Source organism: Salarias fasciatus, chromosome 15 (assembly GCF_902148845.1).
Source record: "Salarias fasciatus chromosome 15, fSalaFa1.1, whole genome shotgun sequence".
In the NCBI taxonomy this organism is placed as follows: domain Eukaryota; kingdom Metazoa; phylum Chordata; class Actinopteri; order Blenniiformes; family Blenniidae; genus Salarias; species Salarias fasciatus.
This window is the reverse complement of record NC_043759.1, coordinates 10921028-10945369: the sequence shown is the minus strand read 5'-3', so window position 1 is coordinate 10945369 and position 24342 is coordinate 10921028. Positions and strand designations below refer to the sequence as shown.

Genomic DNA, 24342 nt, shown 5'->3' with positions numbered 1-24342 from the left:
CATCTTCGACTTTGGTGCGACTTTGCGTCTTCTTCAACCCACATGCCCACGCCTAGATATTATTAGTGAGTAATTTGTGGCTGCGTTATCAGCGTGCAGTTACACATTGATGACAGTTCCCCATTTTCAGGGAGGAATATTGCCCTCTTTGCCTTGACTTTTACACTCCTGGGAGAGAAAAGAACAATTCGTGCTTGCACAGCATTGTTATTCAGATAGATAGATAGATAGATAGATAGATAGATAGATAGATAGATAGATAGATAGATAGATAGGTTTTCAGTTGATTAATATGGATATTAATATGTGAGTAATAAAAATGGATCCATTCATCCTGTTTCATTGTGGTTTTAATTTATTATTATCATTATTATTTTAAATCCAGTGTTATTAGCAGTGTGCTGTGCACAGGGACTCTCTGCAGGCTTTATTGGCCTGTGCAGACCTGCATAATTCACTTGAGTGGCTGTCAGCTGGAAGTGGCTGCACAATGCAATGGTCTGCGGTGTTTACGTGCACTGGTGTCGATGACAAGTATAAATCTATTTTCATGAGGACAACAACCGCCGGACACTTCCGACTAAAGCAGATCCATTCCTCAATTTGACACCAAGGGGGAAAAAAAAGAAAAAGAAACAAGGCTTTATAAGGAATGCGAAAAGTGTTTTTGTGTTTTCTTTTTTAAATTGCTGATGTTCTGCGCATTATTTTAGAGCACCCACCTCTATTTTATGGTCGCACACGTTTACAGATTTCTTAAACGGTAAAAAGCATTTCATTACGAGAAAAAAAAAGCAATTACGCATTTAAATTAATAATATCCTGAGCGACTAAAAAAGATTTATTGTTTTACTTCTTTTTAACGAAACAATATCGAACTGACAGTGGATTCAATCCACATTTCGATACAACTTTTGTTGAAATTCATTTTCGATGGCATTTAAAAAGAAGTTTATGATGAACACAGACATACATTTCTCCACTTAAAAGTCTCCAACAAGAACAGGAGGTGTTTTGCCCTCAAATTTAAGCAAACCAATAAAGGACGTGGAAAAAAACAAACTTTGAATACCATTCAAAAAAGCATCCGTTTTTTAAGGATTACTATCTAAATGTCTTTAAACCAGCGCAGAGGCAGAAATCACTTTTTTTTTAATTCATTTCTTTTTTTTTTTTGACAGACAAATCTAAGATGAAGATATGGATGCTATTGGAGAGAGAGAGAGAGAGAGAGAGAGAGAGAGAGAGAGAGAGAGAGAGAGAGAGAGAGAGAGAGAGAGATGATAACAGCTGGATCTTGATCACAGAGGATAGTTTCCTCTCTCTCTCTCTCTGTTCTCCCTCCTGTCCTCTCTCTCTCATGACTTTGTTTTTGATTTTCTGAATGGTTCTCTGGACTTAGCAGCTGCCGTTTGACGCCACACGTTTATGCCGTCCGCGCGTCAAAGCGTCTCCCGTTTCTCGCCTCGGATGCCCAGCTTCCAGGAGAGGACATGTACCAGGGCATAATGACTACAAACCACGGACCCCCTTCCTACGAGGCCGGATTTCTCCACAACGCCTCGGCGGGCACGTCCCCGGTGTACGTGCCCACCACCCGGGTGGTGACCCCCATGATCCCGGCGCTGCCGTACCTCCAGACGCCCGGCGCGTCGCAGCAGGGCAGCCCGGTGTCGAGCCACTCCGCCTGGGCGCAGCCGGGCGCCGACCCGGTGTCCTCGTACAACCACTCCCCGGTGTCTCCGCGCTTCAGCTTCTCCACCAGCCCGCCGCTGTCCTCCGGGGCGGCGGCGGCAGCGGCGGCGGCGGCGGCGGCCCGGGAGCCGGCGGTGTCCTACAACATCTCCGCCAACGGGAGGGAGCACTACGGCGCCCGGGGCCTCGGCGGCTCGTATCACAGCCCCTACCCGGCCTACATGAACCCCAACGTGGGGGGGTCGTGGCCGGCCTCGCCGTTCGACAGCCCGGTGCTCCACGGGATCCAGACCGGCGCTCCTCCCGGGACCACGCGGCATCCCAACATAGGTGAGCACCGGGGACAGAAAATAAAGTTTAAATACATTTTTATTCACTCGTCAGAGACGTTCAGATATTTACTACAAATAGAGGAAATGCCAAAGTTTCATTTTCACTGTCTGCAAAATATTTGGAATTAATTATAATATTCACAAATACTAAAACACACTCCTGAAAAATATTTGTTTATTTTAACAAGAAGTTACAAATAGCACATAGTTTCTTTTATTAAACGCTTCAGGCTTGGAGCATTTAACATTTGGTTTCTACCGGCATTGGTGTTAATATAAACCGCCCAAAATATGGATTAAAATATTTTTTTTTCCAAAATGCAGTAAAAATTGGTTGAAATTTGGTAGATATTTTTGACTGATTACTGACTACGCCTTGTAACGAAATATTATTGTCATAAGATTATTTAGACCTGTAAAAAACAACATGCAAGAAGTATAATAAAACAGCTCGATCACTGAAAATCAAGCAGTAATTACAGAATGAAGAGGTTGACTTTTTAAATCCCTAAAATTTGAATGCAACGCATTGTAAGATTTTGAAACGTATGAAATCGTTTTTTACATTTCTTGGCATTATTTGAATTGTTTAATTTTCGAGAAAACGCAACAGTTCCATACATTAAGTATTCTACTAATGAAAAGAATAATACAAACACGCATTGTTTTATCAGTGTATGCAGCATCAAGTGGAGGTAAGAGGTTCATCAGATGGTTTATTTTTGATGATTCACTCATGCAGTTGCTTCGTTTAAAATTGCACTACAAATCAGCTTCCTGTTATTGAACGACATGAAAAATATCAGCGTGATAGAAATTAATATTTAACAGAAGTGGAATTGATAACTCAGTTTATGGAGATGGAGGTTTATGAGTTGTGTTTGACTGTGGCCTGTGAGATCAGATCAGATTTGATTGGGACATGCTTCACTTAAAAAAAACTGTTTTCTTTTTATGAGGACTCACTGTTTGACTTCCATAGGAGCTTATAGGTTTGAAAAAACCCCAAAGAATCTCCAGAAGGAGGTAAAATCTGACAGTATGGAGCCTTTTACGCCCTGTACTGGATGTGAATTTGGTATAGAGCTGCAGCCTGCTGTGTACTCTGGACCATATGGATGACAGAGATTTCATAACACTTACATTTTGCCTATGCTGACAGTTTTCAGTGGCTGTTACCTGCACTGTGCGTGACATGTTTGTCTTCCATCTATTTACAATGTATGCACTGCTGAGGAGTGAGGGGGAGACTCAGCTTTTCAATTCCTGTTTTTTTTCTCTCTCTCCTCAACAGTTAACTACAAATCCAATCAGTTGAACTGTGTAACTCTTCAACACATTCTCGATTATCTCCAAATATTTAAACATTACCCACTATTAAAAAAATGCAGGTGATATGATTATTTACAGAGTCATCTATAAGGCCACCTTCCTGAACCTTCTGATGAAGAAAGACAAAAAAACCATTGATACATCTGTGTGAGAGATAACATCATTGATCCAGTCTGATCTCATCATCTCAGAGCTGCTGGGTTTTTTTTTTTTTTTCAGAGCTGCTGTTGCTTACAAACGTTTTCAGCTCCAGACAGCATGTCATTTCAATCACAACATGTTAATTGAAATCAGCCTGAATGAGCAGCCAGCATGTAGGGCTCATTGTTCTGTGGAGGATAAAGAGAAGAAGACACTACTCCTTGTATTACACAATGGAAGGAACAATAAGCTAGCTTACAGTTCATTAAAATTCTTTGAATAAAATAATTTTTTTTACATTGAATATTTTAAATTTGCTCATCTATACACATAAAAATATCAATACATATATTTGATTTTATCATCTCAGTTGATTTACCTATTAAACATTGGTTCACTTTAAATAACATTCAAAACGGACTCATAAAAGCTTCTTATCCAATAAGAAAACATTGTAGGAAATAAAACATGATAAAAAAACATGAATAATTTTCATCCTGTTGTTACTGTATGCCATAAAAAAACTCAGAGTTGGAAAGCTCAAATAAGGTATCTAAATTACATATTTTATTCAGGTAAAAACGTGTGAATGGTTGGTATTGAACAATTACCTAAAGCACTGATTATAAAATTTACTCAGACAATTGAGTGTACTGTGAGGATCAATGAACTTCAGTGGCGGAAGATATTAACATTATTACATGTAAGCATGTAGAGGCAGGATTCTTAAAGTAGTTCCTATTATTTTTTTACTATTATGAAATTATTATTATTATTATTATTATTATTATTATTATTATTATTACTACTACTACTACTACTAATAATAATAATAATAATAATAATAATGTAAAGTATTTGCATATTGTATAGCATTCAAAATATAAATATAAACAGTTCCTTGTGATATTTACACAGAAATAGTAGAATCAAATACACTCTGAAATACAAATGTGTTTATTTATTTATTTATTTATTTAGAAAAGTGTTTTTTTTTTTACAAACTGAACATACTCATTATTGGCTGATATGGTAAATCCCTTATCGGGTGTTTAATGCAAAGTGTGGCAGCTGAGTGATATTCTTTTAATTCATTGCCCATGTACATCACATTTTACCATTTTGAGTTTGGAATTCCTGAGCAGTGAGCCAAACAGTGAATCCTTAAAATCCACCTGAAAGTCCTGGCATAAATCCAATAATGTGTTAGAAAAAAAAAAAAAAAGGCAACATTAAAGTCAGATTGATACTTGAATCCATTATCTTGTTATCATGAGCTGTTCAGGTGACAACCAAACTGCACTATCTACAGACAGTGTAGTTTCCACTTGTCGCGTTCAAATGAGACTCGTATTTCCACATCCACTCAGTGTTTGTGTGGGAGTCTCCTGATAGAGACGCACAATGACATTTGGAGGAGAAAAATAAAGGCCCATTTAGATAGAGGTGGATAATGCCGTGTATGTCTTTCGTGTATTGTCTTGACGTTCTGCATTGTGTTGGCTACAGTCGCTGCCTGACTCAAGGTTAGCGTGCCCCGCCGGCCCCGCTTGGCTCTCAGCCTTGAGGAGGCCCGCGTATGATGGAGTGCCATTCCACATGTAACAGATCAGAGCAGAGATCCACCCCGTCTGAGACAGAGAGAGTAATTATGCACCGTTTTGTGTGTGATTAAAAGCAGGTTGTAATCTACTCTCAAAGCGATTTGGGTATTCCCTGCCTGATAGCAGATACAACCTGCACAGACGATTTGAGCCGTTGCAGGAGGGCAGAAAAGCCGAGCTGGTCGCTCCACAGATTGATGTCTCCTCTCCTCAGTGCCTAAGTGGTTCTTGTGGGGATACTCTGTCATGAGCCAAATGAGCGAGTTAAGATTGTATTTATCAGATGATGTACTTTAGAGAGAGATGTGATGGACATGGAGACGGTATTTAAATATGACGGAGCTCTCTATTCCATGCCTTTTTCCAGTCGACTTTTATCTGGAGTGGAGCTGTGAGATAAGCAGTGAACCCAGACTGCTGTGTGTGAGAGCACTTCTGACTGCAGCCTGCTGGTGAACGCACTGCGGTGCACTGCTACTCTGGCTTTTTTCCTCTATGCAGGAAACTTACAAGGTCGAAAAGGAATGTGAAATATGCCCAGTTGGAGGATTATTCTTCTCAGAATGACTTTATATGTGCTTTGCCAAAGTTAAAAGAAATAAAATGAGTGTCTTCATCTTTTTCCAGATTTGTTTGATGACTTTGCTGAGGGACGGGAATGTGTAAACTGTGGTGCTATGTCGACCCCGCTGTGGAGGCGGGACGGCACGGGCCACTACCTGTGCAACGCCTGTGGACTGTACCACAAGATGAACGGCATCAACCGTCCCCTCATCAAACCCCAGAGGCGGCTGGTGGGTGACAGCAGGGACACACATTTCGACTTGAAAAACAACTTTACGAAACGAGTGAACATTTTTCTTCCTGTCTCCCTTTGCTGGTGACTGAACTGTGCCGTGCGCTGCAGTCCGCCTCGAGGAGAGTGGGCCTGTCCTGCACCAACTGTCACACCACCACCACCACCCTGTGGCGACGAAACGCAGAGGGAGAGCCCGTCTGCAACGCCTGTGGCCTTTACATGAAACTCCACGGGGTAAGGACTCAGCAGAGCAGACACCAACAGTTCCAGTGCAGTTTTTTTTTATAGTGCAAAAGGTCTTATACAGATAGTTTTAACAAAAAATGTAAAAAATAAGAATAAATTCAAAGCATCTAATAATAATAATAATAATAATAATAATAATAATAATAATAAAATCTATGTTTTCATTTAAGTTTTTCTCTCTTTTTGCATCTTGCGGACTGAATTTGGCCCACGGGCTTTATGTTTGACATCCCTGATCCAAATGAAAAGGCAGTAAGATAAGAAAACAGGCCGTCTCCGAGGTGTCATACCTTAGCAGTATATTTAGTTTAATATTTCACTTTATTGTGTTTTTTTTTACCTTTACAAGACCTCGCTGTTAACAGCTGCTGGGAACCGCAGGCAAAGCATAAAGAGACAGTCTGCACCATCTGCAACAGTTAAAACTGCAGTAGTAGTTTTAGCATCATAGGTTGATTGGTGCAAAACCATTTTTGCAACTGTAATTTGTCTCCATTGAAAATAAAAATCAGTTAAATAATTATAGTTACATGTCCTGCTGGGAAACAGGCATTAATTATCTCTGTTTTAATCTCACAGTCTATGGTTTTAACTAAAGTTCCAACAAAACTGAGATATAATTTACTATTACTAATGAAAAGTGATATTATTGGGAATGACAAGGTTCCTTTAATGGGGACTTACAGCTATATGGAAACAAGAAGATTAAATTAAACTGACACCAGAGGTGATAATAACACAGTGCCCCAACCTGGTGGTATTAAAAATACATTTATGGAGTTTTCAGCTTGAATAACATAGGTGACTGATTTCAGTTAATTTACTGTTCTGGTAATCATGTTTTTTTTTCCTGAATATATTCACAAGAAAAATGACTCAGTTTGTACTTTGACCTTACTCAGTGTTACCTCTCAACACAATTACAATCAGTGAAAAATGTGTGTACAGTTCTCTGCATGTTTTTCCTGGTGTCCCTACAGGTCCCCCGACCTTTGGCCATGAAGAAAGAGGGGATTCAAACTCGCAAACGCAAACCCAAGAACCTCAACAAGTCTCAAGCTGGTGAGTCAGCAAAAAAACAAAAAGGAAAAAAAAACATGTGACAACAATCATGTAAACAAAAGAGCAAACACATGTTTACGTGTCGAGGTCTCAGTACAAGTCTGAGCAGGTTTGTGTGATAACCTCAGCTCTCCGGCTCCCTGCAGGAACCCCAGGCGGTGAGGGGACTCCAGTTACACCGAGCAGCACTCCCCGCTCCTCCACGAACACAGAGGAGACGCGCCAGATAAAGACAGAGCCAGAAAACCACAGCTTGTACTCGCAGCACAGCACACACACACAGGTGAGACGCCATGAAAGTGCAACCAGAACACGTGTGGGAGGCTCTGGTGGAACAGATGATCAGAAATAGTAATATAACATGACATTTCAGTAAGTAGCATGAAAATAACCATCAGATTTTAGAAGTCATTTAAGTTGTTCTCATTTTGTGTTGTAATACCACTATGCACCACAAGATGGTGCAGTTAGTCACTCTGCATTCAGCTCATGAAAAGAGGAAGGAAATCTAAAACTGTAAATAACAGGGGCTCACTACAGCCTCCAAAAAGATGCAGTTATTTAAATCTTCCCCATGAGACCTTTAAAGACCAGAAAAGCTTGACGGCTAATAATAACATAAATAATAACATAACAAAGTGATAATCACACAGTGGGTTTAGCAGCATCAGATGTGATCCATGAGCAGTGATGAAAGGAATCTTTCATTCTCCTTGTCTTTAGATTTCAGCCCTACCGGCCTACATGACAGCTCAGGGAGGCGCTATTCCTTTGAAGATGTCCCCCGGAGGACACAGCGGGTCCTCCAGCTCCAAAACTGAGCCCTGGAACAACCTAATCCTGGCTTAGAAGAAGACTGAACGCCCAACATCTACCTACCTATCAACAGTAAACCAATCAAAGGCTGCCGAGGAGCCGCGAGCGTCCGCAGCAGGCCGCAGCTCTTGCTGCAGGTGATGCCACCGTTTTCAACACACTGTGCCTTCCAGTCCGGGACCCACAGGTGGGAGTCAGCCGCAAAGGGTCACCGGAGACCGTCAGCTGTACTGCACACAAACTGTACAATCCAAGCAACCAAGGACTGAAAGGAGCTTGCATTTAATATCAAAAGGACATTCCTGTCATTACTTTCTGGAATGGCAGTGATGCAGTTTTAACTGCACTAATGCCACACAGAGACATGTAACCTTCACTGTCAGACCGTAGTTTTTTTTTTTTAATATTGCTATATTTTCTTCATTGTTATGATTGCCGACATTCAATTTTATGTTGAGCCCAGAAAATGAATTTTTAATGGTCAGTCAACATGCAGAAGAATTGGACACTTGGCATTGTGATTCAAGAATGTTAAATCGAATTAATTTTTTGGTCTGAACGGTGCTGAAGCACATTTAAAAGCTAAAAAAATGTTTCATCTTGAGTGAAACCAGAGAAACTGCTGTGGGATTTCCTATTCAGTTCTTCAAATGTAGTAGTATAGAAAATGAAGTACTCCAGTTGTGACAGGAAACAGTTTTAATCTACATCTATATCCAATTGAAAATTATCAGTATAAACTACATAGAGCTTTAAATTAAATTTCACCACAGAAAAAGGATCGGTAAAAAAAAACAACAACTTTTGATCATTATTAGATCCTCAGCAACAGCTGGATCCATGTTACACAATCTAGCATTTTATAGCCGCTTGCCGTTGCTGTTATTAACTGGATCTGTGCCTTTTTTCTGCCGTGACAGAAAATTACATCTACTGTGGGAAATGTCTTTTTTTTTCATTAAAAACAGCCAATATATTCACTATGGTGAACTCATAGGCCATCGATCATCATTCTCATGTCAAGTAGCCATTCAACCTGATCTTCTCAGTGCAATAAAAGCAGTTCTTTAGTGGCTTCTTGTTTCTGGATCCATCCAGAGGTGGTGTGCCTTTATCGTTTTGATTGTTTAAAATCTAAAAAACAAAAAAACAAAAAAAGAAACATGTCAGTATTGACATTTCCCACATTGTCCAACACATGATAAACTACCTATGCAGCAAGAATGTTGCACATGATGAATGTGATGTGGATGTGTGTGTGCTGTGACACAGTCACACAACCACTACTACACCTTTTCTTTCTGAAACTTTATAAGCCTTTGAAAAAAAAAAAGTCCTACAAGTATTTATTATTATAAAGTCAGCCACAAACCAAATTATTGTCTATTAGCAGCGACTTTCAGGGAATTTGTACGGTGGTTCGGTGATACAAGTTGCTTTCATTTGCTTGTTACAAATATGGAGGCAAACAGAGCGAATGTGAAATAACATCACATGCAATTTCAAGAAAGGAAAAATATATGGGCTTTTATGTAAAAACTCCACTCCAGTATAATTGTGTACTACCCCATTTGTGATATATTGTAGGCATTGACTAATAAAGACAAAGCATTTTGATATAATGTAAACAACACAGTGTATTTTCTGTATTAATCAAGAAGTATTTTTTTCACCTGAAAGCATTTGGATCTTCCTCTGAAAGCTCGACTTTTCCGATCTGTAAACACTCTGCTGTGATCTTCAGGATGTCTTGGATAAACAGCTGGATGGTGCAGTGATTAAAGTCCTCGGTCAGCTTCTCCCTGATGAACTCCGCGTACATGTCCTGCACCATCTCCGTCCAGCACTGCTGGAAAGCCAGCCTCATTTCATCCTGGAGGGTGCCGCACACCTGGGAGGCGAAGCTGTGACCCAGTATAAACCTGCTTCCTCTTTCTAGGTATTCCTCCAGACTCCCAGTTTGATCTGACAGCAGAACCTCTGCAGCTTCCGTCACTCTTCTCACTTCCTGCGTCAGGACTTTTCTCTCATCTTCGGGTTTGCTTTCAAATTTCGTGTGCATGCTTTTGCAGTAGCTCTTCCGGTCCTGCTTCTGCACCGTAGTCGTTAATGGGAACTCTTTGACTGGTTCAGATTTCAGCAGACGCTTAGCAACACAAAACACAGCTTCACACAGAGGATCAGCATCAGTTAAGGCCTTTTCAGCTGTTTGAACGTAACTCTTAAAGTCTTCACTCTGATTTATGCATTCTACTTGTTGGTAGCTGATGTCTTTGAAGACATTTTCTTTGTTTCCTTTGAAGCCCCAGCATCTTACAAAGCCAATATGAGTCTTCACTCCGTACAAGCGCCACCACTCCTGAGCCTTATGGACCAGCTTTAGCATGCATGGATCTGTGTTTCTCGCCAAGCAAGGGCTGTTCATGGTGAAAATGTACACCTTCCAGTCTTCTGGGTCGCCTTCGGTCTCCAGGAGCTCCTGAGTTTGTCGTATGATGGTGTCCTCGCTGTGCTCCCCCTTGTTGTAGTTTGGATAATAAGGTCCGTACATGATGATCGCCTCCTTTTTCTCAAGAACGGCCCACGAATGCTGCTTATCCTCTGCACCGCATTCGTCGCTGATGTTGCGGTGAAACTCCCCAAATTTCTGGTTCACTGTGTCGCTGAGGAAAAATTCACCAGTGTCTTGTTTTGACTTGAGGTGATCTAGAACTCTTTTCACGGAGTTGTGTGTGTCAGCCCAAGAGGCGGTTTGCTCGGAGAGGCTTGTCGAGTCAATCCGATCACCGGTCTCAAGGGCTTCGGATTCACAGATGCTCCTAGGGCGCAACAAAAAAAATCTAGTTTCAACAACATTTAATACATGGAATATAATCATTGTGTGTAGTTTCATGCCTCTGGTTTTCCCCCTTTCGCCTTGTAAACTCTATAAATGAGGGAGTGCATCATTATCTATGAATCACAAATGCTGGCAGCTTGAATCTGCTCCAAAAAACACAACTGTAACTCAACCAAAGTTTATGCAACTGACAATGAGCAAAACATGAGTCCCTTTCCTGAACCCCTCTGTCCTCTTCTTCCCGGGAAATTCCTCGTTAATGTTGATCAGTGTTGACAGCCTCTGGAAAATGTCTGTCAGTCAGAACAGGTTCCATCGAGTGGAAGGAATCACAATCACACCGTCACCCTGCAGGGTTTTACTGTCCTTATTTGAACATGTTACATGTTGACTGGTTGAATCAACTGACTTTTCAAAGCATAAACAACCCGGCCCTTTGTGTCAGAATTCACAGTATAAAGAGAAAATTAAATGAATGTTCAGTCATTGCCACTTCACTACATACACTCCTACCGGCTAATGTAACAAACTCTATTCTTACATAAAACCTCCCAGATCATGGGTGCCAAACATATGGCCCAGGGTCCACTGTATGAATGTTTTTTTGTTTTTTTTTAACTCCAAACTTAAAAAGGAGAAATTAATTTATTTCAACATAATACATGGAATTCTGACTTTTCAGTGTCTTTCTTGCATCAACAGACATTGTTAAAAATGCACAATGCATACATTTATTGCTTTTCTTTTGCAAATTTTAACTTTATATGATTTTGTAAAAATCTATTTAATTACAAATCCATGTTTTTGTGTTTCTTTACACCAAAACAAGGAAAAATATTGGCAAGTGTAGGTATTTACAAATGATCTATAGATTATTATGCTGTCATTTTGTTGGTCTGGTCCATCAATGTGGCTCCTTAACTGAAATTAGTGGGACATATGTTCCAAGATCATGTCGAGGACATGCAGACACTGCAATGTGACATGCTGGACTGTATGGCCGATGAGAGTGTAGAATGAATCTTCCTCAGTCGGTACTTACTTTGGGGCTACATGTTGTGTTGCTCTGTCACTTGTGTGAGTCTGGTATCCGTCCCATACGGTGTTCAGACTGATCAAGCGTTTCCTTTTGCTTAGCAGAGGCTCTAATCCAGCCAGAGGTCGACGATTCCACCTTAACCTGAATTAAAACAGCCAGATCAACTTATATTAGAGCTGCGTATCATCTTCAGCTGTGGTTTCAATAATATTATCCATCAAATCAGTGTTTGTTGTTTTTTAACAACCTTCTTAAACTCATTTTACTCACATGGGGACATCTGATCAGGCTCCTCACCCCTGGTAGTTCCTCCTGCTCGTTCACAAAACCAGAATCGAGTGACTCCCGATGAGTCTTACAAACTGATGTTAGTTGTTTATCTGTTTCTCTGCGTTTGGTCTGACAGCACTGGGCTCCTCCTATCATAATGCTCACGGCCATATACACAATTCTTCACCTGCACACTGTGAACTGTGCCAAAGATGCCATAGCCCTGCTGTCCTCAGTTACACCTTGTTTAGCAACACATGGAGGGATCAGATCAAAGCCCATCGCCCTCTGAGAGTACTGGTGAAACATTCTTTAATTAAACAGTAAAAATCAGTATGCAATAGACGGTTAAAGACAATATGATTGAGGACTGATTGAAGCAGATGCCTGTGGTTTAGATGTCAGGGTGATTTATTGAGAGAAATGTTAAACATTGGCTGCAGTTCAAAGTTGGGATAAGTCAAACTGATTGACTCCTCTGTCCAAGTTCACAGACATTTTTTTTAAAGATATATGCATACATCTATGCAACACAATGTAAGAAAAATCAAAATGATCAAAATGATCTAAATGGAGTTATTTGTCTTCACGTATTTCTACCATAGATTAAAGATTTATGTCAGTATAGCATTTTTCATTCTTTTATTCTTTTCTTTGTAGGGTTTCCACATTTAATTTTCAGGCTGCAAAAATACTGTTTGAATTGCCTGTGGATGTGTTTTGGGAAACACTGTAAAGTGGGTGAACTGCCATGAAGAAACGCACATTAAACGTTGAGGGCTCGCATTCAGAAGCAGGTTGGTTTGCAGTCCAATCAGGAACTCAGTGATAACATCAAACCTGCGCTATGTGTCCTAACCAGTCAAACCTCAGGTAGACCTCAAGCTAGCGAGAGAGCGAGAGGGAGAGAGAGAGCGAGAGAGAGAGAGAGAGAGAGAAAGAGAGTGAGAGAGAGAGAGACCTACAGACAGACAGAGAGAGAAAAGCTTCTTTCCAGTCATTATGGATCTCACTGATAGGATTGGTGCAGAGTGGAGCCGCCAGCCTGCAGCTCTCTCTGCTGCCTTGTTTATAGGACAGGAGTCATCGACCATCAACCAAATGTGTGTGTGTGTGTGTGTGTGTGTGTGTGTGTGTGTGTGTGTGTGTGTGTGTCAGCCCCATGGGGTCGCCAATGATTCATAGGAGGGTCGCAAAGCTCCTTTAGATTTTAAGGAGTATATTTTTCTTGTCTTAAAAACAGGTGACTCTGCATTTCAGCCACAAAGCTACTAGTTTAAGTGTTCACATTATTTAGACATATATTTACAAAACCAAGGAAAAAAACAATTTAAAAGTCTCTGTAAGATAAGTAAACTTCTAACTTATGCAGTGGAAGAAGCAAGGGTGGGCATCATGATCATGAGTTGATCATGAGCATCTCTTGCTGTAAATATCTGGTGAATGAAAGCATACAAGCTGAAGCGGCTCCAGTTCACCAAACACCCTGAGATGTTGTGGAAAACTTGCATGTAATAAAGAAACTGTATTGCAGGCTCCTCCAGCTTTTCTACTGATGACTCCTTTTTGTTTCAGCAAAACCTTGTGTGTCTGAGGCAGATGAGCTGGTCGCTCCAATTTGAGAAAGTGAGATACAAGATGTTATCAAGCGATTGAAAAACAACAAATCCCAAAGCACAGATGATCCAGGTGAATTTTAAAAGACCTTAATGGAGGAACTTGTGCTAAATGTTTGTCAGGTCTAGTACTGCTTTGAAGGAATATAGAAAAGCTTTAAATGTACCATCAGCAGACATTCAATTCAACAATTGGGATTCATCCATGATGATGAGGAGTGGGAGAGTTCCTAGGTGCCCTGGCTGAAATGTTTAAATGGCCCAACTTGGAATGAATTTTGCTCGAAGTGTTTTAAAACTGCTTTAATGATAGTTTGTTACAATAATAAGTGTTGCCCTGGTGTTTGAGGGGGTTGTGGAATGATAGGGGACTCCTCTCATCTTTTGGGTTTGGCAGAAATCTGGGGTTTTGAATTTAAAAAGACCAACTGAACCAGCAGCTAATGTATCATAACTGGAATTAGGGGAAAATAGTGTGTTTATCCTGATGCCCACCCACACTGAATCTATGCACTTACAGGATGTAAGTTGAAAGTGAAAGCATAATGACATTGTTTTTGTATTTTGAACATTTGACAACAATTTGAGTATTTGAACTTGTGAAACTCTGTCAAGGAACCTCTTGTTCCATTAAACGAATCTCTGCATTGCAAATCCTATTTTCAGTGTTATCTCTCTTCCCTCTTCCAACAGGTGCAACACATCTAGAGTCTGTTTAAATATTCTTCGGCACACATGGAAGCATTGCATTGTTCCTCGTGACTGTGGGCGGATCTGGACTCATCTTGATTGATTGTTCCTGATAATAGCGTCTTCCGTTTAATAAAGCTGCATCATTTCTCCATTCTTATTGGTCTATAAAGTTTTACAACGCTGCATTAATCTTAGCATCCCCACCCAAATGGAAATTGAGCAGAGGCCTAATGAGTCAGGTTTGATTGAACACCTGTGTGGGTGTGCTCGGTTATACAGGCAGTACGTGTCACATCAAAGTTGAACTTGAGGCACTAAAATGTCTTTATGCCAAGTTTCTCATCTGACAAGATGGATGATATGATAACACGTACCCATAATAATAAAGTATTTATGGAACTTTAAGTAGTATGATTGAAAAATGGCATTAAAATTGCCTGTCATTCAGTTGTTTCAGTTTCAGGTTCTGAGTATCTTGCTGTATCATTAACACCCATTGTGAATATCTCCCTCCATAGTTTATTTTCACTTTTTTTGATTTGTTTTTCACTTCTTCGTTTTTTTTGCATGGGCATCATCTCACTGACTGAACTATGAACAAATTTATTATGTTCGGGGTTTGGTGATTTTCATTGCCTCGACTCATTCACCAAAGTCACTAAAAAGTGAGCATTTCAAATATCACGTTTAAAGATGACCTTTCATCATCTTGATGGGAGTTAATCCCAGGTGTGCAGCTGACTCCCCATCTGGGTCAGGGTGGGACTGTGGCATGTGGGACTTGTGGGCTCTGGTACTTGGTTTGGGCTTAATGGCTTGTTTCACTAGTCTGGGGCTTTTATTCCTTTCCCCTTCTCGTGGCTGTGGGTGTGGTTTTTGTCATGATGCACTTGCATTTGTAGTTGTACCAAACAGTGCTTCTACTAGTTTGATTATTGGTTGAAGGTGTGACTTACGTCTGTCTGTGTTGTAAAATGAGATGATTTCGGAAAACAGATATAAATGAAATCAATTTTTTGTTAGAATTAAATGACACTGTATGTGTCAAATAATGGGGTATTTGGATCTTTTGTGACAGTTTTTAAGTGCACGCGTGGATTGGGAATCTTGGCTGCCCTCTGCTGATTTGTTAAATGGCTACTTGGCAGAAAAGCAGAACAGCTTAGCTCACCTTCAGCAAGCTTCAGCCACGTCTGACACCTGCTGCAGTCAAATTCAACACACAGTCACATGTACTCTGACATGGAACATAATTCTGTATTCCATAGCTTAGCACCACGAGCTTCCTTTATTACTATTTTATCAGTAGTTAACAACATGATACTTTGCAATTAATGCATTTTATGAGTATGCCACTTCATTGTCTTTGTGTACATGAATTCTTCTGGTTTGCTCCAATGACTGTCAGGGGGGTGCATTTAAAAATAAGATGATACAATCGCATTGTAATGTCATTTTAACGTTTTCTTCATGTAACACAAACATGTTGAGCTTTTGAAATAACAGAACATAGTAATTTCTAATCAGTGAATCTAAAATACATATGTAATCATTATGATTTAAATATTCTTGTGGAATATTTCCAGATTATTACGTGAAAACAGCGTCAGGTGACAGTTCATGAAAGCGTGGACACAGTCTGATGATGGGAGTGAACAGGTAAACAGGAATTATAATTTATTTCAATGAACAGGCATGGTTTCCCATTCGGATGACAATCGGACCAATCAGGCACCGGGGCGGGGCATCACACCAGACGTTCTGGTCCCTGATTGGACGCTGCGCACTAAGCCCATGACGAGTCGGCCAATCAGGGGCGTCAGTCGATCTGACGAGTGTTCATGGTGTCGCTCGCGGTGGCTGCATCTCAGGGACGCACAGTGCGGATGGGAGCATCTTGTCAGTCTCGACATCAGTTTATGAAAAAAAGCAACCGGACGGCTGAAGCAGCATGGACATCCTGAAGTCACTGGGTCACCCGGAGGAGATTCTGAACCTCTTTAAATTTAAGATGGGGGGCTGCAGAGCCGTCATGCCGAAGTTGGATTATGTAAGTACAGCCGGTCTTCGACAGTGGGAATAAGTGAATTAACGTGAATATTGGGAGTGTGGTCGCAAACAGACGGGATGCGCGGCTGCATCTGTGCCTTTGAGCATGTCGCACATAATGTTCTCCTGCATCGCCGCAGAGAAACAACCCACACGGGCCTGTTAATATCTGCACGCGCTTCCTGTGTACAGTGTGAAATACAGTAGGAAGTGGCTCATTTGCTGCACAGCTTTGCACCTTGGAAACACGGAGTCCGCTAATTGGACTTGGACAAATTAGATCTGTACTCCGTGCTGGCTCGCATTCAGACTAGCAGAGATGACCATTGACTTGGGATTTGCGTTACATAATGAGCTTGGAGGGATGTGCGCATGTTTGAGGGCTAATCCTCCTGTTTTAACACCAATGTGACCTGCAGACACAGAGGCTGCACGGGCTGCTGCATGCTGTGACCACTGACCAGTGAGGCCTCTGTTTTGACTGAGGGCATCATTAAAGGACCAGTGCTGCATATTCCCTTCTGTAATTTATACACAAACATTAAATATGCTTGGTACACTTACAAATTATTACACAGAGTTGTATCTGCATCTATCTGTAACATGCTTTGGGACGATTTGCGCGGTCCACTGACTGCTGCGCAAATAACGGATCCCTTATTTGCGCAGGGGGCAATCTATCCATCAGGTTTCTGTTGTGCAATCAATCAATTTTGCGCATTTATTTCATTTTACAAAGCTGAAATATCGGTTGCTGTGGTGATTTTTGCAAGATTTGTAGTGTGATTAATGAGCTCTTTATTTGATCTCATTGCTACGTGAAAAAAAAATGTTGGACATCATCCCTGATTAGGATAATCGAAACAAACTTTGGAACATACTTTAGTGTGTACAGTGCTTAGTCCATCCAGTGCAACCCTTAGTTGGATAAAGCAGATAAACCCTTAAGAGTAAACATAGACAACATTTAGTAAGATCAGTTCCAGACGTGAGCAAGGTCAATTAATGCTACTGAGTTCAAATATGATTATTTTTTCCTCTCTCTTTAGCAATGAAGGCAACTTAAAATCAAAATATTTTTGATTCAACACACTTACTCCACAACAGTTCGGTTAGTTGTTGAAGGAGTACCTGGAAGTCTTATACATTGTCAAATTATCAGATGCAATTCGGCCCTCTGGTAGAGAGTGAAATGTTTGTGGCTGACACCATGGTCAAATCCTCTCTACTTTAAAGGAACACTTGACATTGAAAATATATAACAACGACAACAACAATTATTTAAAATTTAATGCGAAAACAATTATTTCTAACCTTTAATTTTTAAATATTAAAGGAAAAGCATCCATGTTTATGTTGCTGTGATCAAAAATTGTCTGCACTGTTGTTTTTTCCTGCAGTCTGCCAGCAGGGGTCACTACACTTCCTCAAACTCATGACTTCGTTCTTCATGTACTAACTTCCTACTTTGATTCGAACTTTTAACAAGTGAAGATTGCTGGTTTGTCTCCTGCGTGCACAAAACAAACTGTTTTCTTCAACACGCTTATAGGCCAACCGAGTTTTGCAGTTTTTGTGCGTTGATTACTTCTAACAACAGTAGCAAATGCATTACAACCACTTGCGCATTTTGTTTTTCTTTATTTTCCTCTCTCTCTCTCTCCTTCGATGTAACTCATATATTTTTTTACTTTGAGTGAGATTAGTACATTTATAAAATGAGGGGCTGTGAAAAAAATCATTTTCGTGGTGGAAACAGATTAGGAAACCTGCAGCTGGCGTTGTTTTGGGGGAGAGGTGGGCGGAGTATGCGTGATCATAACAGCAGATCTATAAAAGCTCTGCGCGGACCCCGCTCACACACGCGCAGGGATTACACTGCTTACAGATCGGAGGAGCGCTCGACTTAACTCCCAGCAGCGACCTCCAAAAAGTTGCTCACCTCGCTCGACCTCTACATGGACTTCACGTTACAAACTTCCCCACCAGGCGTGGCGTCGGTATGGATAGTGTTATTTAATCGCCGCAGGACGGGTTTTTCCGCATGGCCGGAGCTTGCTGCAAGTGTCCGGTCTCTCTGTCCGTGTTCAAGCGCTCCCTCTCGGTGGCTCGGAGCGGGTCCGCGCCTCGCTGCTCCCTCCTGCAGAGCTGGAGGCTCGGGGAGCGGGGCCTGCAGGAGGCCGCCCGCCCATCCAGCGTCCTGAGACCCGCTGGGTTCTACCGGCCAACGTCCTTCTTGTGTGTCTCCTGTCAGGAGTCCATGAGTGAGAGTCTGCGGACCTGCTACCTGTACCTGAACCAGACCAGCCGCAGCTTCGCAGCAGTCATCCAGGCTCTGGACGGGGAGCTGAGGTGAGCAGGGGTGTGTCTGGTCTGCACTCTGCAGGCATGTTTCCTCTTGCAGAACTGGATCGTCGCTCATTAGGACAAAACAACTTGTGCAAAAATACAAATGCATTTCAGAGATACTGGCCTAGTGCTGTTTAGGCGTGATAGTACACCAACAAGCGCCTGTGCACAGTTTAACAAAGAGCACAAGTCAGGAAGTGCATGCACAGTGACCTTCAATTGTGCAACAGTATAAACAAAAAACTTCACTTAGACTACACCACATTCCACTTAGTGTCTGTCACCTTTATTTATTTATTTAACTACTTAAATGCCTTAGATAAGAGCCCACTGTTAACCATTTGAAGGTGTTTCATTTTAATCTGTAAAGCAATGTGCAGACATGATTTAGCACAACGCCTCCTAATACATGTAAACTTGGATGACCATGCTTTTATTTCCAAAAACAAAGAGCACTTGGCCCAGCATTGAGATGCTTAAATTATACTTTTAACATGCTTAGAATTTTGATATATTCAAAGTATGCTTACTATGGATAGAAAAATCAGTTATAGAATAAAAATGTTTCTTTAATCAAATACAGAAATTCAGAATGGTTTTCCAGAGGATGCTGAACATGTTGTACTGTCTCTAAAATAATGCATCTCCAACAATCAAGAGTAGAAAATGCCTTTATTGTGTTATTAGACACAAATAACCCCCCCAAAAATGTATAAATAAATCACTAAATCTTATTTTTCTGGACACAAATTCAGCTTTTACATATATCTGTCCAGTTTTTATAATTTCAAATAAGTCCGTAGCCTCACAAAAATACTAGTTTAGATATGATTTGTGTACAGAACAGAAACGGCGCTGCTTTGATGAGGAACTCATATGGATAACATTCCATAGTACTGAAGCAATTTAAATGCAGTTTATAGTCACTTGAAAAACAGTGAAAGCAGAACATTTTCATAGCGCGCATTAAAAAAAAGTCACTCCTGACTTGAAACTTAACGGCTTTACAGTACAGTTGAACCTCAGGTTATTTAATGAAACCCTGCCAGACAGGTGTTTGTTCACTTAACCCACTGCAGAAATCCAAAGGGAAACCCCAGTAAGTCTGAGGCTCCCACAGCTTTATTTAACCACACTATTTAGGTCAGAAAGAACAGCTGTTGGTGAAAATGCACCTTTCGTGGGTGTGTCTTCACCGTCAGAGAGAAGCCTCCATATATAGACTCTGCAGTCCTCTGATCTCCAAACTGTTGTCCTTACAATCCAGACATGCAGTTTGTATTTTCTATCTGGTGCTGCGCGCCCTGGACACGGTGGAGGACGACATGACTATCCCGCTGGACAAGAAAGTGCCCATGCTGAATGACTTCCACACGTACCTGTACCAGGATGAGTGGTGCTTCACCGAGAGCCAGGAGAAAGACCGTCAGGTCCTGGAGGATTTCCCAACGGTCAGTACTCCTTGCTCGCTATAAGAACAATGTCACTCATGTTATGGCCGTGTTAATCAGAAACCGTGACCTGTCTGTGTCTTTTGACTTCCAGATTTCACTTGAATTCAGAAACCTCGCTCAGGAATACAGAGACGTCATCTCAGATATTTGCCACAGGATGGGAGTGGGGATGGCTGAATTTCTGGAGAAGAAAGTGGGCTCCATGAAGGAGTGGGACCTGGTAAATGCGAACCCATTGTTATTTATGTTAATAAATCAAGTTTTTTCATCATGCATATCTTGCCAATCATTGGGAAAATCTCTTTTACCTGGAACTGTAGATTAGGCATGTTCCCTGACTGTATTGTGCAGGTGTGTATTGAGTGAGGCTGTGGTTTGATACGATAAGAACTGTATGTGCAATAACTTTCAAGCTGAAGCTGCTGCCATTTTTTTTTTTTTTTTTTTTTTTTTTTTGCAGTATTGTCACTACGTTGCTGGTCTGGTCGGTGTCGGGCTTTCTCAGCTCTTCTCTGCGTCCCAGCTGGAGGATCCTGAGGTGGGGCGGGACACCGAGCTGGCAAACTCCATGGGTCTGTTCCTCCAGAAGACCAACATCATCCGAGACTATTTAGAAGACACGCAAGAGGGACGTGCCTTCTGGCCTCGGGAGGTATAAACCATTTTGTCAGTTTACATTTAACCGTTCCGATTGTTTTACTAAAATCATAACAGTGTACTGTAAGTCTTGCTGATGTGTTTTTAAAAGTCACCCACCGCCATGCTGTCATTGATAACACTGAAACATTTTGGCCAAATAGCTAATTTAATATCTTTATGCAGGTAAACATGGTCAAAACGACCCGTTTTTTTTCCAGGTAGACTTGTCTCAGCATTTGAGAAACTGCTGATGAATCAGGATTTTCACTCTCAGGGTTCAGCAAAAGACTCCCGTCAGCAAACACCAGGAAACTGATAGGTTCACCAAAATAGAAGATTGGAAAAATGTTGCTTGGTCCGAACACTGTCTATTCTGGCTGTGACATTCAGATGGTCGGGTCAGAAAACATGGATCCATCCTGTCTTGTATCAACGGTTCATTCTGTTGGTGCACTTTGACCTCTTTGTATCAGTTGATTCTTGCTTAATAGCCACAGTCTACCTGAGTTTTTGCCAACCCTTTACGACTGAAATCTTCCTGTTTTCACACACGACATTGAGTTTACTGTAGTCCAGTGTCCTCAGCAGTCACCAGAAATCAATTAGATACAGACTTTTAGGATGATGGAAGAGGAGATCGGCATTATGAATATGAAGTCTGGCACAATTGTAATACTCTCCCGATCAATATGGACTAAAATCTCTGAAGGAAGTTTCCAGGACCGTGTAGAATCTATATAATCTATATAAGCCATTGTTTGTGTTCAAGATGATTACGGCACACAGCATGAAACAATAAATCAATAAAAGACCTTTGCTCTGCATGCAGTGTGTTGATAGGTTGTAAAACAGGTTTTGCGCTACATGTGATGTTGTTTGTTTTGCAGGCTTGGAGTCAGTTTGCGGGTCGTCTGGAGGATCTGGCCCACCCCGAAAAGCTGGATTCGGCTCTCTCCTGTCTCAACCTGCTGGTCACGGACGCCCTGCGACACGTCCCGGATGTTATCGCCTACCTGTCCCGCCTGCGCAACCAAAGCGTCTTCAATTTCTGTGCCATTCCACAGGTGAGCACTGTTCCAGTATTTACCCCCTCAGATAACACAATTGATTTAGATAAGTAGTGATACTAGGATTCATCTTAATCTGGAAATGAAATGATAATTAATTGATATTTATCAAGTGTTGAGTTCTGAACACAAAGTTCAAAACTAAATATTTTCTTGTAATTTTTTTTTTTAAACCAAACAGTTTTACAGATAATAATTTGAGACAACACTCTTTGCACCTGTGATAAAAATGCTGCATGGACAAAATCTACAAATTCCCCTTTATGGCCATTCAATACTACAGACAATCCAGAGTCAACAGGGTGGCTCCGTTTTGATGAGAGCAGCAGCCTGAACGCAACCCATAACTGAACAGGAGATCGTAGCGTTTCTCGCTGGTGAGAGACCAGCGATGCGTAGGTGTGAAATAGCGAGTGTCTATATTTTGGCAGCTGGACTCAGACCTGTTACCAGATTCTGCAGTGAGATAATGCACAAAGTTACATCGCTTTTCGCATTTTTAGACTGAGGAAATGTTGAAAATAAATAAATAAATAAATGAATGTATTTCTTTCAGCAAATTTTATGTTCTGGTTTTATAAGATGATTGTATATGAAACAGTTGGATTAATCTTTGTTGTCTGAATGTTATTATGCAGTCATCATACTGGTCTGGTGTCACATACTGTCCTCCTCCCTGTATTTCTATATTTAGGCAGGAATGGCACGATTGAAACCTAGTTTGACCCCGACTTCAAGTGATTCCACTGCGTCTGATATTGATGTTGTTCCTCTTTCGACCAGGTGATGGCGATAGCCACGTTGTCCTCGTGCTACAACAACCCCATGGTGTTTCAAGGAGTGGTGAAGATCAGAAAGGGCCAGGCCGTCACCCTCATGATGGAGGCCACCAACATGAGCGCCGTGCAGACCATCATCGCGCAGTACAGCCAGGAGGTGGGGGTGTTCCCCGCCCCGGTCTTTCTCTCTGGTTCCCACCACCACCTTAATGACTCACCGCTGTTTTTTTTTTTTTCCCCTCGCCTCTGCAGATTTTACAGAAGGTTTCCCTCACCGACCCGTCGCGGGACAAGACCCTGCACATCCTGGCCGTGATCCGAGAGAAGTCCGCCGTGTCGCCGTCGACCCTCCCCTCACGGACGCACCACCTGTCGCCCATGTACCTGTCGGCCGCCATGCTGCTCGCCGCTCTCAGCTGGCAGTACCTCAGCACCACTGCGGCGCAGGCGCAGGGTACGGGGGACATGCACGGACAGTGAACCCTTCTAAGAAAAAAAAAAAAAAAAAAAAAGCCCCATGAAGCCCGTCTGGAGGACTGACTCTGAATTTCTGAAGCATTTCTTCCCACTTTTTGCCATTTGGTAGCAGCTGCTACAGGACAAATGAACTCATGTAAATGATGCTGGGGCTCTGCAGCAGACACTTTTCTTTCGGCTCTGTGATTCGTTTTTTTCATTACATAGTCCATCCTGTGTCTGGAAAACTGTTTACACAAAATATTTTGTGACTAGATTCACCAGCAAAACTAGACACGTTGAATTGATCCCGGATTTTTTTCTTCTTTTTTCCCCGCCCTCCTTGATCTTTTGCTAAAAAATTTTTTGATCCCTTTGAGTTTTTCAAGTCAAACACAACACTCGTTCCTGAACTGCTGAAACGTCACGAAACACAACACCGCCCCATGTAGGAAATATGGGGAGCACAACAACAAAACCTCATAATTTATGTTTAATTGACTCTTAAGACATTTAATTTTCCTGTGGAATGAAAGCTAGCTTTATTTTCCTCCTCTGTTCCGCCCGGCATGTCATCAGTGCAGTTTTACAGCATCCGTGCTGCTGCTTGTTGACGCGGACGGCGTGAACTGCTTTCACTCTGGACCTCCCTTTATCTAACCCCCTTTTCTTATTTTCAATGCTTTGTCTTTTAAACTTTGAGGAAAATAACTGTGCAATATCATGTTAGTTTTATGAGACACAGACTATTTTGTGGAATAAAAGAGAAAGATGTAGAAAATGGGATTTCAGATGCATTTTGATATCTTGATACTGCTAGCAAAGTGTCCTTAACGCAGCTTTGGTGAGTAGGAAGGCTAGCACAGAGTTACCTTGTACAGAACCAAAGGAGAGCTACAAACATTGCTATGTAATGTGACAATTTGATTTGTATATATTTGAACAAATAAAGAGGTGAATGAATTGAACTGTCATGTTTCTTCTTTTTTTTTAACTGAATGATTTGCAAACTCATCCTATTTTACTACATGAGTTTAAAGTTCATATAAAAAAAACAGATACTAA

At 41.3% G+C, this 24342-nt stretch overlaps 4 protein-coding genes across 5 annotated transcripts in view; 2 read left to right on the top strand and 2 right to left on the bottom strand.

Moving 5' to 3' along the window:
- The first annotated feature begins 1493 nt into the window (after positions 1–1493).
- Positions 1494–8275, top strand: gata4 (GATA binding protein 4). Its single transcript, XM_030111107.1, has 6 exons — positions 1494–2025; positions 5732–5898; positions 6012–6137; positions 7130–7211; positions 7358–7494; positions 7935–8275. Exons 1-6 carry the CDS (start codon positions 1494–1496, stop codon positions 8058–8060), a joined length of 1170 nt encoding a protein of 389 aa, XP_029966967.1. The 3' UTR covers positions 8061–8275.
- Positions 8276–8587: 312 nt separating this feature from the next.
- On the bottom strand, positions 8588–18587 carry LOC115402532 (uncharacterized). Of its 2 annotated transcripts, XM_030111102.1 has the most exons (5): positions 18476–18565; positions 12176–12217; positions 11909–12046; positions 9701–10846; positions 8588–9161 (listed from the first exon to the last, which is right to left on the bottom strand). In XM_030111102.1, coding segments are annotated over exons 2-5 (1293 nt in total). In that variant the 5' UTR covers positions 12178–12217; positions 18476–18565; the 3' UTR covers positions 8588–9154. The 2 variants fall into 2 exon arrangements, with proteins under 2 accessions (XP_029966962.1, XP_029966963.1); XM_030111103.1 differs by lacking the exon at positions 12176–12217 and having other exon boundaries at positions 18476–18587.
- Positions 11823–24342, bottom strand: part of cmtr1 (cap methyltransferase 1) — a 506633-nt gene continuing 494113 nt past the window's right edge. The window contains exons 25-26 of the mRNA XM_030111089.1: positions 18894–18903; positions 11823–11840 (exon numbers count right to left, since the gene is read on the bottom strand). The gene's annotated coding sequence lies outside the window, so the exon portion shown is untranslated. The remainder of the gene's footprint in view (positions 11841–18893; positions 18904–24342) is intronic.
- On the top strand, positions 18549–23333 carry fdft1 (farnesyl-diphosphate farnesyltransferase 1). The gene is made up of 7 exons (XM_030111098.1): positions 18549–18885; positions 20150–20333; positions 20428–20556; positions 20797–20988; positions 21863–22039; positions 22826–22978; positions 23074–23333. The coding sequence occupies exons 1-7, from the start codon at positions 18578–18580 to the stop codon at positions 23299–23301; spliced, it is 1371 nt and encodes a 456-aa protein (XP_029966958.1). The 5' UTR covers positions 18549–18577; the 3' UTR covers positions 23302–23333.

Excerpts from the sequence above, each read along its gene's own strand:
- LOC115402532 (XM_030111102.1), bottom strand. Across the intron at positions 10,847-11,908 it reads ACACAACATGTAGCCCCAAA|GAGCATCTGTGAATCCGAAG; the intron begins GTAAGTACCGAC and ends GTTGCGCCCTAG.
- fdft1 (XM_030111098.1), top strand. The coding sequence starts at position 18,578 with ATGGCCGGAGCTTGCTGCAAGTGTCCGGTCTCTCTGTCCGTGTTCAAG. Across the intron at positions 18,886-20,149 it reads GCTCTGGACGGGGAGCTGAG|ACATGCAGTTTGTATTTTCT; the intron begins GTGAGCAGGGGT and ends CTTACAATCCAG. Across the intron at positions 20,557-20,796 it reads CCATGAAGGAGTGGGACCTG|TATTGTCACTACGTTGCTGG; the intron begins GTAAATGCGAAC and ends TTTTTTTTGCAG.
- gata4 (XM_030111107.1), top strand. The coding sequence starts at position 1,494 with ATGTACCAGGGCATAATGACTACAAACCACGGACCCCCTTCCTACGAG. Across the intron at positions 5,899-6,011 it reads TCAAACCCCAGAGGCGGCTG|TCCGCCTCGAGGAGAGTGGG; the intron begins GTGGGTGACAGC and ends CGTGCGCTGCAG. Across the intron at positions 7,212-7,357 it reads CCTCAACAAGTCTCAAGCTG|GAACCCCAGGCGGTGAGGGG; the intron begins GTGAGTCAGCAA and ends GGCTCCCTGCAG.